The following is a 15,295-nucleotide window of genomic DNA, read 5'->3' as shown; positions in this document are numbered from 1 at the left end:
CTATACTAAATTTCTCTAAAATTACCATAATTGATAAAATAATAATTTTACAAAATTATCAAATTTATTGGTAATAAGATCTTGAACCCATTCCCCTTCCGTTACTTCTAACCCGTTCAAAAACACCGACCATTAAGGACCAAAATTTTGAATCTCTCATTTCAAGTGTATTTAGTTTGTTATTTAGTTCCATTTTCTTAGCACCTATTCATTGTAAACAGTCAACAAATATTATATATGAAGTAAATAGACAGACCTCACTGTTTGGATCTCTCTCTCTCTCTCTCTCTCTCCAAGACTGAATTGAGGCATGCGTCAAGCCTAAACACCAAAGGTAGAGGAATCATTGAAATTTTTCACCATGACTGAACTCTCCTGTCATGTTCGTTCATTGTAGGTAAGGCCAAAGACTTTGGACCCATCCCATTTTTCTTTTCCAACTACATTTCATTGTTCTATTGTTACTATTTTTCCTTTTTAAGATTCATTTATATGTATGAATTGCAAATTTTATAATGAATATTTTAATGTGCTTTTGTTATTATTCTAAACTAATATATCATTTGCAACTCTACATCTAGACTTTTTTGTTATAAATTTAGATAATTCATTATTCATGTCATGAATATGAAGCAATTAATCTTCTTAATGCAATTTAAGATATATTTGGTTTGATAGGAAATAAGAAGGAAACAGAAAGCTGAGAGTCATTATAGGCATTCAATCACTAGAGAGAGGTAAAAAAAAACCAAAGCCGATGTATGGATTTTTAATAATAAGTGTGTCATTCTCAATATAGATCTTTGTTCCCCATCCCCAAACACACATAATCATCATGGTACCACACAAATAAATTTATCTATATATCTATTTATCCAAAAGTTATGATACCTAAAAGACATTGTATTGGACAGGCTTCGACCAATCAAGTTATCCCCTTTAAGTTTAATCCACATTAGACTCCAAATCCTCATTGTATTTTTTTTTTCATTTTTTCATTTTAATATTTTTAATTCCCTAATTAATTATGTTATCTCATTGAATCACTCCTAAAACCTGCCCTTTCCTAAAATTCCTCTTAAACTATCTCCTCCATGTAATTTTTCCTAAAGCATCTCTTAAATACTATCTCACATCCCCAATGGACTATCTAACCCTTTCTCTCTCTCTCCACCTTCTGAATACATTGTATAAATTAAACTTTAAAAATTTAAATAAGATAAATCATAAAAGTAAAGTAATAAAAATTAATACATTAATGGTTAATATTATGGATTTAAAATGGGCTGCAAATGGGCTTTACAGATAATTAATTGATTGGATCAACTTATCCCTACATAAGATGTGTGGATGTGTGATGTGCTACGTACATGGGCCATAAGTGCTTGGTCCATGTTCAATCGACAGTGGCTCTTGCGCACACCATGGCTGAATGCACATCATTGCCATGGTGCCCCTTCTGGTCATTGGATGACCTCCTCTAGTGGTGGGCCCCCGCACCTCATCAAGAGGTTACGTGCGGAACCCTAGCCGATTTAGGCCCACAAAAAATCTGGCTTTATGAAAGTCAGTGGGAGCCACTTTGGTTTGACCTAAAGATAGAATTAGGGCGTAATTGTCCGTTCCCTCCAGATAATATGAGTGCATGTGATAGGGAGATTCATATGATGAACTCTCTAAAGGCCTTCCATCATTAGCACAAGGATGGGTCCTTCAGTAATGAGGAAATGCACCAGAAAATGGGCTATCCATTTACTGTTGGGCTTGTCTAAGTATTTCATAAGATGATAGGGGCGTCATAGACCGATGTGGGAGGGGCTTCACCAGAAAATGGGAACTCTCTCACGGTACCTTGGCGTTCACGAATATGATGGGTAAGCACTCACTGGACAGAAAGGTTTACCTGAAAACGGCTCTGAACCTTGTCTGACAGAGGCCAAAGGGAAAACTCATATGATGAGTGGATATGATCCTTCACAGAAAGGTGGTGGGGTTATGCAGCTGAAACAGTTGGCCTCATGCACCCTATGTGATTTCCCACATTTCCAGAGACAACCCGTAGTCTCCATCACTGAGAAAGGAGGGAAATCTCAGAGATGAATAAATGGAAATGGATCGTAGATTAAAATCCATATCTATGAAATGAACATGAATCAAATTAGGTCATGGACTGATGTTTGCTCTTTTATCAGAAAATGGCAAACGGATCTTTTGCAAAGCTACTTGATGACAACAACTTGAAGGGCCCAAACTATGCTGACTGGTATAGAAACCTTATGCTGGTCCTTGCTTCTGAAAAACTTGATAAAGTGGCAAAGAATCCTGCCCCGGAGCGTCCGGGAGATAGGGCTTCTGAGGCCCGAAGGAGAGACTATCTAGAATGGGAGGAGAAAAACTCCCTTGCCCGGTGTTACATCATTGCCTCGCTGGACAATCCGATACAGAGGCAGTTCGATCAGATCGAACTTGCCAAGGACATATTGGATAGTCTCAGGACAATGTATGAAGAGCAGAATCGTTCTACTCGACAAAAGGTCTTGAAACAGTTCATGACCACACAAATGTCCAAGGGCCCACAAGTTCACGACCATTGTCTTCGGATGATGGGATACATCAACGAACTGGAGGCTCTTGGATCCGGGCTGGACCTAGCAACCCAGATAGATGCTATCCTTAACTCTTTGCCTCCTTCCTTTAATCCGTTCATCATGAACTATAACATGAACAAGCTGAATGTCAGCTTACAAGAGCTCAGCAATATGTTGCAAAGAGCTGAAGAACTAATTAAAAAGGATGAGCCTGTAGCCATGCTTGTTGAAGCTGGCAAGTTAGGCAAGAGAAAGAGGAAGGCAAAGAAGCCTCAGAAGAAAGCCACTAAAAGCAAGAAGCAGAAGAAAGACAAAGCATCGGATGCCTGTCACTTCTGCAAGAAGACCGGCCACTGGAAAAGGAATTGTCCTGCCTACCTGGAATCCAAGAAAGGTAATCTCGAAACTTGTGTTATAGAAACCAATTTGTTGGTAGCTTCTGCGTCCTGGTGTATTGACTCCGGGGCTTCAACTCATGCGTGTAACTCACTGCAGGGGTTCAAGGTAAGCAGAAGGCTGAGTGAAGGAGAAGTAACACTCTACTTGGGGACTACTGCAACTGTTGCAGCCGCGGCCATAGGAACCGTGGAATTATGCTTTAGAGAAGGAATAATTGTACTGAAAGATTGTCTTTATGTACAAAATTTAAGAAGAAATTTGATTTCTGTCTCAAAACTGTGTGCAGATGGTTATTCTGTCTTCTTTAGTAATACGATTACTATTAAAAGAAATAACAGATTCATCGCATACGGGGAACTGGAGAACGGTCTCTATGTTCTACATCCTTCTCTAGAAACTAACATAACCGAAACTACGTCGGCTGAAATCCCCAAGAAAAGAGCCCGTGATACAGTTAATCCCACGTGTCTGTGGCATTACCGACTTGGCCACATCGGTGTTGACCGAATCACAAGATTAGTAAAGGATGGTCCTTTAGATTTTCTAACTGTAGAAGATCTTCCCACTTGTGAGCCTTGCCTACAAGGCAAGATGACGAAACGGCCATTTAACGGTAAGCCTGAAAGATGTACGGGCACACTTGACCTAATACATACTAATGTAGGTGGTCCCCTAAGTGTTAGGACACGAAACCAATATGTGTATTTCATCACCTTCACAGATGACTTTTCACGATATGGTTACGTGTACCTAATGAGACACAAGTCTGAATCCTTTGAAAAGTTCAAAGAGTTTAGACAAGAGGTCGAGAAACAGTTAGGGAGAGAAATTAAAGCCCTTCGATCAGATCGAGGTGGCAAATATCTCTCTGACGAATTCAGGGACTACTTAAGGCAAAATGGGATAGTATCACAATTGGCTCCTCCTGCTACACCACAACTTAACGGTGTTTCAGAGAGGAGGAATAGGACCTTATTAGATATGGTCCGGTCACTTCTCATACACTTAGAGTTACCTACATCCTTTTGGGGTTATGCATTAGAGACTGCGATATACATGCTGAATCGGGTTCCAACCAAATCCGTTCCGAATACTCCATATGAACTTTGGACCGGAAAGAAACCAAGTGTCAGACACTTGAAGATTTGGTGTTGTCCAGCACACGTTAAAAGAACGAGTGCAGACAAGTTGGAATCCAAGACTAGCCGTTGCCTATTTGTAGGCTACCCAAAAGGCTCTGTAGGTTACCTTTTCTATGACCCAAGTGAGCAGAAAGTGTTCTGCAGTCGAAATGCACAATTCTTGGAAACCGACTATATCCTGGACACCCATCGTCCGGAAGTTGTTCTTGATGAGGAAAGCTCAGGAGCAGTGGGAGATGTCCCACAAGTTCCAGGTAGTGACCAACTTAGAAGATCCACTCAGGCATCCAGGCCACCAGTCCGTTATGGTTATGATCAGGATAGTTACCTAGTGGAAACCTTGACTAGTGAGGCGGATCCCGTGACTTATGCGGAAGCTATGTTGGACATAGATTCCCAGAAGTGGGTGGAGGCCATGAGGGCAGAGATGGACTCAATAGAGACCAATGGAGTCTAGACTCTAGTAGATCCGCCCTCCGGGGTAAAGGCAATCGGTTGCAAATGGATTTACAAGAGGAAGAAGGGCCCCGATGGTAAAGTTGAGACTTTCAAGGCTCGTTTGGTGGCGAAAGGGTACACTCAGAAAGAGGGCATCGATTATGAGGAAACCTTTTCGCCTGTGGCCATGCTTAAATCCATTAGGATCCTGCTAGCTGTAGCAGCATACCATGATTATGAGATTTGGCAGATGGATGTCAAAACTGCATTCCTGAATGGAGATCTTGCTGAAGATATCTATATGCAGCAGCTGCAAGGCTTCGTTTCTGCAGGTCAGGAAAACATGGTATGTAAACTTAACAGATCCATTTATGGACTTAAGCAAGCTTCTAGAAGTTGGAATATCCGTTCTGCTGTCAAAACGTTTGACTTCGAGCAGAATCTGGATGAACCTTGTGTCTACAGGAAGTACAGTGGGGATAAGGTTACCTTCTTGGTTCTGTATGTGGATGACATTCTACTCATTGGGAATGATGTAGGAATGTTAACTACGGTGAAAGTATGGCTTTCACAGCAATTCTCCATGAAAGATCTTGGAGAAGCCTTCTATATACTGGGTCTTCGACTCTATAGAGATAGATCGAAGCGGATAATAGGATTATCCCAATCTGCTTACATTGATAAAATAGTCAAGAGATACAGCATGGAAAACTCCAAGAAAGGAAACGTTCCTTTCAGGCACGGAGTCACTCTCTCCAAGAAGATGTCTCCTAAGACTTCTGAGGAGATTGATGGCATGAACGACGTTCCTTATGCCTCAGCCGTAGGGAGCATCATGTATGCCATGCTGTGCACTCGTCCTGACATAGCTCAGGCAGTGAGTGTAGTAAGCAGATTTCAGGCCAACCCAGGGCAGGAGCATTGGACTGCTGTGAAAAATATACTTAAGTACCTTCGAAGGACAAAAGAGTTTTGTCTAGTATTCGACGGTAGCTCACTACAGATCCAGGGGTTTACAGATGCCGATTTCCAGTCAGACCCAGATGATAGAAAGTCTACATCTGGATATGTTTTCACGATAGAATTGTGTGCTGTTTGCTGGAAAAGCAGCAAACAGGGGTCCACTGCAGACTCCACGACCGAGGCCGAGTACATTGCCGCAAGTGAGGCTGCCAAAGAAGCTGTGTGGATGAAGAAGTTCGTTCACGAGTTGGGAGTAGTTCCGTCCAGCACATCACCCATCCCATTGTTGTGTGACAACAATGGAGCCATTGCTCAGGCTAAGGAGCCACGAGCCCACTCGAAGTCGAAGCACATCGAGAGGAAGTACCACGTACTGCGGAAGATTGTTGGTAGAGGAGACGTCCTGATTCAGAAGGTAGCGTCAGCGGAAAATGTAGCAGACCCATTGACAAAGCCACTATCACAGAAAGTGTTTGAGAAACACGTGGAAAGCATGGGACTCCGGCTAGTACCAGATTGGACCTAAGTGCAAGTGGGAGCTGTTAGACAGTTTTGTATGCCCTTAGCTTCAATCAGAATGATGTACTTTATGAGTTTATTGTAAATGAATAAAGATGCATATTTGATTCATGTTCCCTTGGTATGTTTCTGTGTAAGACCCTTAAACTGGACACTTAATGAGACTCGTGTTAGTTTAGAATGTTCACAGCTAGTGGGTCGGTCTGGGGAGACCTATCCTGACAAGGCTGACACTGTGGTGCCACCAAGTCGGTTGGGGTGGCATGTCTCAGCTGCCAGGGTGAGACCCTAGGCACATACAGTGTAGGATTCATTGAATCTATGAACTGGACCAGATTTCCAGTATTGCCCTGGACCTTGGAGATTGATGGGCAAAACTGGAAAGTTACACCCGACCCCTAGACTCGATTATGATACTGCACTAGGTGTTGGATTGGGCTGTCTTTGATGTACCAATCAGTGAGATCCTTAGCGGGGGTCAAAACCTGGGTATGTTGGGACAGTCCGAGAATTCATTTGAGTGGGTGATCATAGTGACAGGATCAGCCCCTTTGTCGGACAAAGGTAATGATCGGGGATGCACTCTCACTAATGGAAACCAAGACTGCCGGCAGCCGATTTCAACCGTTGAGATTTGTTTTGCAAAATATATTTTATATAAGATATAAAAGTATATATATATATGGTTTCCAAAATGTTTGCAAGAAGGTTTTAATTCCCGGGATCCATATAAGTGGAGAGTGCAACACTGTTCCTTGCAGCCGAGGGAGAGGTCCTCTCTTGTCGGGCAGTATATGATCATTATGGGCTGAGAGGTTAAGTGTAAGACCATTGAGGATAATACCTGATGGGCTAATCTTGCATCTGCCCACAGTCCCTGGGTGTTACAAGGTGGCTTGGCCCAGGGACCACTTAGTGTAAGTGTTGGGCCCATAGAGCTCATTTGATGGGTTTCAAGGGGTACACTGTCTTTAGCAGTGCATTCGGCCAGGCCTTGTTACAAAGGCTGGGCTGAACCCATGTGGCTGATGTGTAGATCAATGCTTAGGTCCCACGCCATACAAGGAAGCCCAACTGGGCAGCAATTTGGAAGCTTTTTGAGTACATAACCTTAAATGGGCCTTAAGCTCATTTCGAACTGGGCTGATTTGATCAGTCATTTAAAGGGGGCGAATTCTAAAGAGGGTCAGCTGAAAGGATTGGGCTTAGACCCTATCCACTTAGAGAGTCCAAGATCTAAATGAGATTTAGATCTGGAAACCTCCTAATTAGATTAGGAGACAGCTGATCTTATCTGCAGATAAGATAAGGGTTATCCCTTATCACTAAGGGACTTCTAACCCAAATATGATTTGGATTAGCAGCTCCTAATCTGATTAGGAGCTGATCCCTTTAAGATTATAAAAGGGGAAGGGGGCGGCAGCCTACAACATATCATCAATAGCATTCTTCTCTTTAAAGAAAGAGAGATTGAGAGATTTCTTACATACTGCGAATTCTCTCCTGCCGCCACCTTCCTGCTCTTGCCATTCCTTCAGTTCGATCTCCAGTTCTTGGGAGCAATCAAGATTGGATCTTGATTTCAATCTTTTGGGAAAAGATTGGTTGGTGCTGTACTAAAGCCGTCCAGTTGATCCTTACGAAGGGTCAAGTTCTTTTGAAGAACGTTGCTGATTCTGCTCCACCCTGCACTGCGCCATCTTCAGTGGGAGCAGTCTTTGGATCCTTCCTTGGGTGTGAACACCTCCATTGGGAGATACTACTTCTTTGTATCAGGTATAATCCTCTCCCATTATTTTTGGTTCAGATTTGGTTCAGTTTATGGTTCAAGATTGATCCTTGAAAATATGATTTTCTAAATAGGGAATACGATTCCCAGTTGAAGGGAGAGAAAAATTTTTGAAATTCGCCCCTTATTCCGCAATCTTTGGGCGTCCATAGGATGGATCTCTCATCCCTTCAAAAGGTCCTCTGTTCTCCATTGTCATCGATCAACCAAGATCATTAGAAGCGGCAGCTAGAGTCATTCCTCTCCCCATTTTAAATCAGATTAGCACCAGAGTTTAGGAACTACACGATCATCTCGGGCCAAAATGCTGTCAGGTAACTTACTCCCAAGGTTCTCTTCACAAACTGTTTTTCCTCTTACTTATTTTGCTATATTGCCAAGATTTGATTTAATATCTAACTATTCTACCTCTTGAAACTAAAAGTATATTGATTACAAATCCCTGTTGATATTATATTGATTTAATATCTAACTATTCTACCTCTTGAAACTAAAATTAAAGTAAGAGATGTCGAATTCACTGAGTTATTGGGTAATAGGGAGTTTCAAATTAAAGTAAGAGATGTCGAATTCACTGAGTTATTGGGTAATAGGGAGTTTCAAATTAAAGTAAGAGATGTCAAATTCACTGAGTTATTGGGTAATAGGGAGATATGGTCGGAGGTGTATCAAGTTCAGGTTCTCACTCACCGGAGGGTCATTCATCTCAGATGAAATATTTGTAAATAAAATTAATTCAATGAATAAGGGGGAAGGTGAGAGCAAATAGTTTGTTTAGCTTCATTTTCTATTAATAGGTTTCTATAAGAAAATGATAAAAATAGGTGAGAGCAAATAGTTTGTTCAATGAATAAAAATAAAAATTGGTTTCTATAAGAAAACAACGTAAGCAAATGGTAAAAATTCAATTAAAAAGAAAAAGGAAATTAAATAAAGACATATTTAAGTAGAGGATTTTTTTTTTTTTGTGATAGTTTGTTCATGAGTTTGTTTAGCTTCATTGTCTATTAATTGTTCTTGGTCAATGGTTTGTTTGCTCTAATTTGTGCTTATTGCGAAATCCCATGTGGGCCGCACCAATTGGACTCGGGAGAGGGGTGCCTAACTTCTTTCCTCTCCCATCCGAGTCTTACTCGAACTGGTTTTGGAGTCACTGTTAGAACCAAACGGTTTTGAAAATCATTCTTGGTGGTCCCATCACCTCCATTTTCATATCTAATGGATGGTGACTCTATTTCCAACCTAGGTGAGCCGTTTTCCTAATGCTCACAGCTAGAGGTGTAAATCGGGCCATGTCGCCTACGGCTCGGCCATGCACGGCACGGCACGACACGACTGAGCAGGCCGTGTTGCCTGCGGGCCGACACAATAACTCATATCCCAACCCAGCATCACCCATATATATATATATGTATGTATTTTATATATTCTATATATAGTTATATAACATTATATAAATTATAATTATATAATAATATATAGTACATAGTATATTAATAAAATAATTTTTTTTAAATTTTATTATACTAATTTATTTAATTATTACATATATAAGCAATTTTATACACAAAATTCATATAAAATTAAAATTTTAAGTTTTTTTGTCAATTTGTTTTAAATAAATAGCTTTGGCCCGATGCACAGCCTGGCACGACCCATGGGCCGTGTCGGGCCAACCCCCAAAATTTTCATCGGGGAGGGCAGCACGACCCGTGACGACCTGCGGGCCAGCACGGCACGACCTGCACAAAGTGTGGACCACTTTACACCTCTACTCACAGCCGTCGACCTAGAAAATGGTGGCTAGAACGACTCTGGTCCGAATCATTTTTTAAAACATTAGTTTTATATGAATCTCAATCAGATTCAGTTAATAAAATAGACAAATTGGTAGTACCAGTTCGGTTGGCAAAACTAAATTAAACGTAACGAACCGATCTGTTTTCAAACAAGAGCCCACAACTACTTATAAAATGAATCCCTCTATTATGTCTACCTTACCATTCTCTCGTTTCATTAAGCTCTATTTCTCTCTACGTTTCTTTCTTTTCAAGCTTTTTTTTTTTCTCTTACATTTTTTTTTTCATGGCAACAAAAGCAGGAGAGGGAGCCACTGGAGCAAAGGGAGGTAACACTAATATATTCTATTTCTTTCATTTGACTTAGGTTTTTTTCTCTTATTTTATTGTTTATCTGGAGTTGCAGATTTGGGGAGGAAAATCGATGACAAAACAGAGGAAGTCAAAGAATCAGTTGAAGAAGCTGAGAAGAGACAATATACTGCGTGGAAAACATCGATGAAAGAAATGGAGTACATTGAAAACAAAATAAAGGAGGGAAATAAGGATTTGCTCAGGGAAGTGAAGAGAGAAATTGGGGAGTTGAAGAGGGAAATTGGTGAAGAAATTGAAGAACTGAAGAGAGAAATTGGGGAACTAAAGAGAGAAATTGGGGAAGAAATTGGGGAAGTGAAGAGAGAAATTAGGGAACTGAAGGATTTGATGAGAGAAATACTCGAAGAGATAAAAGAGATGAGGAAGACGATGGTGAAAACTGTAATCACTGTTTCATGTGTGGTTGTATTTGGAGTTGCAGTTTTATATAAGAAAATGTTTTAGTGAGTGGAGAACTTTACTCCACTCAATAATTTTCTAACTCTTTACCTTAAATGCTGATTATTTTAGTTTGATTTTACTACAAACAATTGGAGTGGATGTGTTTTATAGCCTTATTTCTTGTATGATGCATTTGCAAAGTAACATAATGCATCTCACGGCCAAAGATGCTTGTCACCTCTGAATCCAAGCTCCAGCTTTGCAATTGGAGGTGTCAGCACCACCAGGCCCAAGGTAAATTTCACGAATGTAGAATCCTGATCTTGATTAAACTTTGAATATGAAGTCCTGAATTAGATATCTAATTTTAGCCTTTGCCAAAATCCTGTGAGAGTTTTTGCACTCCGCTGAACCAATGCATTGTTTATCTATACTAATAATTAATATTTTAACTCTATTTCTTCCATATAAATAATTATAACTATGAGTATCTTTCATTGTCTCGTATCTTTAAAGATCCTTTGAAATACCAACAAATTGTGAACTTGGGCTGAAGTGTGGGGTTTCCGTTTTCATTCAACTTCTTGTGGCATCAATAGAGCTACATTAACTAGGATCCCATGTTGAGAACCACAACATCCTAAAGAGTCTAATTCATGGAGTAGAAGAGCAAACATGTTTTTTGTGACAAAAGTAAAAGTTGGTGCTTAACCAATCATTTTTAGCATGTCATTGATAAAGGTTAGAATGATTGAGATTTCACTAGGACAAGTGTCGCAATACCCTTGGACCAGGAGTAAAAACTTCACTAGATGATGATGCAAATTGCATAAGCAATTGTTCTTATATGAGTTGAAGTTTTTATTCCAAATTGAATTGAGAATTTCGTAACTCCATGAAAAAGAAAATCACTACTTGTTAGTATAAGGCTTGTTTACCCCCCAAAACCAAAACACCCCTGTCTAGCCATTCTCAACAGTTCCCCAAAGAGTGATGCAAGTGTGTTATTTATACTTTTCGGAATGAGCCTCAAAGTTGAGACTCAAGGCAAGACTACCTTATATAACTTTTGGAATGAGCCTCAACCCGACAGGTTGACACAACCCCCCTCCTTTGAGGCTTGGAACAAGCAGTGTTAAACAAGATCACATTGGAGAAGTTTCTCATAGATGATAAAGATATCTTTCAAAAATTGAAAAGAGTTTTCCCTCACAAAAAAGCTGGTATAATGCAAAGTATAAAAGTTACCAAATGGCCTTAGTTTCTCCCAAATGTCTCTTTCCTTAAAAAACACTGTTTTTGAAGAATGTGTGGGTCTGTTTTATTAGAAGTAAAATACTGAAAGCTGACCTAGATGTTGAACACCCTCTCAATAAGCACTTGATCTAGATTTATAGCTCTTATAAGGCATAATGTAATTGTTGTCTGGGTTCCTTATATCAGTGGGGTTCAGCAGCCTGAATTTTATTCTTCCATTCTGCTGTACCTAAATTTTGCCTTTCTGAGGTAGAGCTTTACCTTTTATAGAGATTTATTTCCTTTCTAATTTCCTTCTTATTCAGGGTTGTAATTGAATATAGTTCATTCAGGTTTAAATTATTTATCTAGCCTCTCCCTAGTCCATATATTTCCAAAAACATGATAGGTTTGAGTGACTGTTCACCAAAATAAAAAGCATCAAAAAACACAAAAGAACGAAATGAAATAAATAATAGAAAGAAAAAAAATGTCTGAAAGAAATGCTGGTGAAAATCTAAAATGTCAACTCCAGGTATTTATTTCCTTATCTGGAACACTGTTTTTCTATATTTCTTTGTTAAGGAAATTTTCATTTACTGTTGCTGATACAAGTATGATTGAGTACCTGGACATAGTAACCTCCAGTGAGGAGAAACAACATTACGACCAAAGAGGCAATCATCCCAGCTCTTTTGATGCTTAAAACAGCATCAGCAACGAGTTCCCCTGCTCCCTAAGTACAGAATTAGATCAGATTAGTTGTTGACTTGACAGATGACGACCCAGTTAAATTATTTGTAGGTTCTCTACTTACTTGGCTTGTTATACTACAATCAATAGTACTGAGAGAATATTGTCATGAAGAAGCAAGGGACTGCACAAACCGTAGCTTGTCAAAGTAACCTCTATATCTCTCTCTAAATGTTCTCCTTGATAATATTATAAACTGCTCCCACCAACTCTGCTTTTTCTTTAGGTTCCACCCAGACTTTGTACTTCAATTGTACATACTGATAGATTGATATTTCATCACAAGATAAGCAACATTGATGTCCTTTAGTCACTACTGTTGTAACTCATAAAATGGAAATGAAAAACCAAATATTATAGAAATTGTCACCAAGTCTTTTGGGACACTTATGTCGTTAACTTGCCCAGTTGCCAAGTCTAGCAAGAACTCTGCAGGGTTCATGGCTATCTGAGGTGCAAACCTCAATGATGAGAAGTACTCCATGGATTCTCTAGCCTTCCCATAATACAGAGGACATCCCTCTGATATGAGCAAAATCTTGTTGAACATGTGGAACATTCTACTTGAAGGTTGATGAATTGTAATGATAATTGTCTTTCCTGCCTATGGATCCACTGAGTGCAACCATTAGAGTAGTCATCCTCCTCTCTAGCAAGCTTCAGTTCTAGGAAGTATAAAAGAGAAAACGTTACCTTAGCAATTCCTTGAAGAATATGAAGAAACTTATTTGCAGAGGTGGAATCAAGGCCTGAAGTGGGTTCATCAAGCAACAACAATGAGGGATCCATAAGAATTTCATAAACAACACTAGTCCTTTTCCTTTCGCCTCCAGATATTCCTTTCACAAATGCTCCTCCTATTCTAGTATGGCGACATATATGATGAAAAAGAGAGGGCAATCACAGTTACTCATTATAACTTGTAATCATGTAAATCACTTCATACACATTCAAGCCTCATTTTCATCTAATTAATCTTAGACCTTATAACATGAGTGTTCATCACAAATTTTCAATGGAGAAATTTAGATCTAATTGCATTAGAAACCTCATACAAACCTCTCAAGGCCTAGTTCCTTCACAATCATATCTACTCTTGCAAACTTCTGTTGTTGGCTCATGTTGCTAGGAAGTCTGAGAAATGCAGCAAAAACCAAGGTTTTTTCCACTTTTAATTGAGGGAAAACAACATCATCTTGGGTTACAAATCCGATCCTGTAAATTCAAGTGTTCCCCAGTATTATATAAAATATAGTCTTCATATAAAAGATTATGGTGATTATATAGCTAAGCTGATAGCTGAGCTGGATCAGTTCATCTGGGACAGACCCCAAAGGTTGGAATTAAACTAATACACATGAAAAATAGATTAAATCATTGACCTGAGCTGCGACAAGATTTCTAATTTGGCTAACCTCCTCTTAAGAGCCGGATTATATGGATGGTTGTCTTTCCGCTACCTGAAGGTCACATCAAAGCAAGGATTTCTCCAGGGCCTATGCTTCCTGTTGCACCCTTCAAAATGTGCTTGTAGTTCTCTTGGACCAAGTTCAACTGAGACATCTAAGCAAGCGTTTGAGCAATTTTCTGGTTCAGTAGTCTTCTGCATCGATGGCTTTTTTCTTTTCATGCAACAGTAGGCCAATTATTTGAGTTGACTTGTCTGCCGATTATAGCAGCACACATGGCATGACACAAGCAATGAGTTTTAGCTTTCAAGTTTCAACTTGAAGTATTGACATGAAATAATATTTGAAAACGTACAATTGCATCTAAATTTTTATGTGTAATAAGTATAGAGCTATTAGTCTCAACTGCTGACAACTGATGGGATAGCCCGTCTGAGCATTTTTGGCACCTTGTTATATATTTGGAATCAAGACCCTTGAGTCCTGATCACAACAGTACTTTTATGTAAATATTTGTGAATCACAAGTTATATTTGCCTAATGTCGTCGTTGTCAGTTGACTGAGAAATTGGCTGGAGTAGGTTACATAGCAAAGACTCCACCTGTTTGCCTCTGGACATAGAGGCAAGGAGGCCCCAATCTAGTTGAGCTCTGCTGGGCTAGAAAGGCCTCAGTGGTCAGGCATATCCTTACAGTTTTACCCAATCTTTATTGGGGATGTTAACAATTTACCTTACAGTTTTACCCAAGAAACAGGGTCAGGAGAACAAAAAAAATGATACTATGGAATATAATTCATTGGTTCATATCCTAAGTAACTTCAATAACAGCTTATTAGATGAATCTTCTCTTTGCTCTATTGAGTATTGCTTTTATCAATAAAGCAACAAAGGTGTTAATATGTGTAAAACCTATTTACATTGACTAATCAACTAGAATATTTCGTTGACCTTCTTCTCAAACTTTATGATGCATTTTGGTTTTTTGTCCCTTCTTGTATAATTGTTGTAACAAATTAAATGGACTATAAACTACAATCAATTACCAGAAGGAGTTATCCGACCAGGCAACCACAAATAGGGCTTATTTTAGTGTCATAGGCACATTTGAAGTCTGTTATTGTAGCTACAGAATGAGTTCACTGTAGTCTATATTTCCATAAGAAACTTCAACTAAATCAAACACCCTTCTAAGTCTTGTTTGTGTTCCATTAATGCACTAGCAGTCCAACACATTTCTCCAGCCTCATTCAAAATATACCTAATTATTGAAAGTCTGAACAGATTAAGAATAGCTAAATATTCAGCATGTTTGCTGCTTGAATTGCATGATAATGAGTCCTGCATTGAGCTTCTACATTCCCCTCTTTTGGAAATGTTTTTCCTTGTGTCAATACTCTAATAAATATGATGGTAGGAAGTTATTCAACATGCAAGTTCTGTGCTTGTTTTTTTGGGTCTGCACATGAGCATTTATTTGTACTCCTCATAAGTGCTAGCTTCAT

General features: G+C 39.3%; 1 protein-coding gene and 1 pseudogene across 2 annotated transcripts; one reads left to right on the top strand and one right to left on the bottom strand.

Annotated features, from left to right (window-relative positions):
- The first annotated feature begins 280 nt into the window (after positions 1–280).
- Positions 281–10,602, top strand: LOC148802808 (uncharacterized). 2 transcript variants are annotated; one of them, XR_016083015.1, is made up of 3 exons: positions 281–397; positions 9,940–9,966; positions 10,044–10,602. XR_016083015.1 is itself a non-coding variant. In XM_088899170.1 (2 exons), the coding sequence occupies exons 1-2, from the start codon at positions 8,143–8,145 to the stop codon at positions 10,454–10,456; spliced, it is 423 nt and encodes a 140-aa protein (XP_088755296.1). In that variant the 5' UTR covers positions 8,018–8,142; the 3' UTR covers positions 10,457–10,602. The 2 variants fall into 2 exon arrangements, 1 of the variants encoding a protein (XP_088755296.1); XM_088899170.1 differs by lacking the exons at positions 281–397; positions 9,940–9,966 and adding an exon at positions 8,018–8,152.
- A 1,886-nt stretch (positions 10,603–12,488) lies between these two features.
- Positions 12,489–13,945, bottom strand: LOC148802807 (ABC transporter G family member 26-like; annotated as a pseudogene).
- Positions 13,946–15,295: the final 1,350 nt, after the last annotated feature.

Source organism: Nelumbo nucifera, chromosome 2 (genome assembly GCF_055504915.1).
Source record: "Nelumbo nucifera cultivar China Antique chromosome 2, China Antique-T2T, whole genome shotgun sequence".
NCBI lineage: Eukaryota > Viridiplantae > Streptophyta > Magnoliopsida > Proteales > Nelumbonaceae > Nelumbo > Nelumbo nucifera.
Note: the sequence above shows the minus strand (reverse complement) of the source record. Positions and strands in the feature narration are given on the sequence as shown.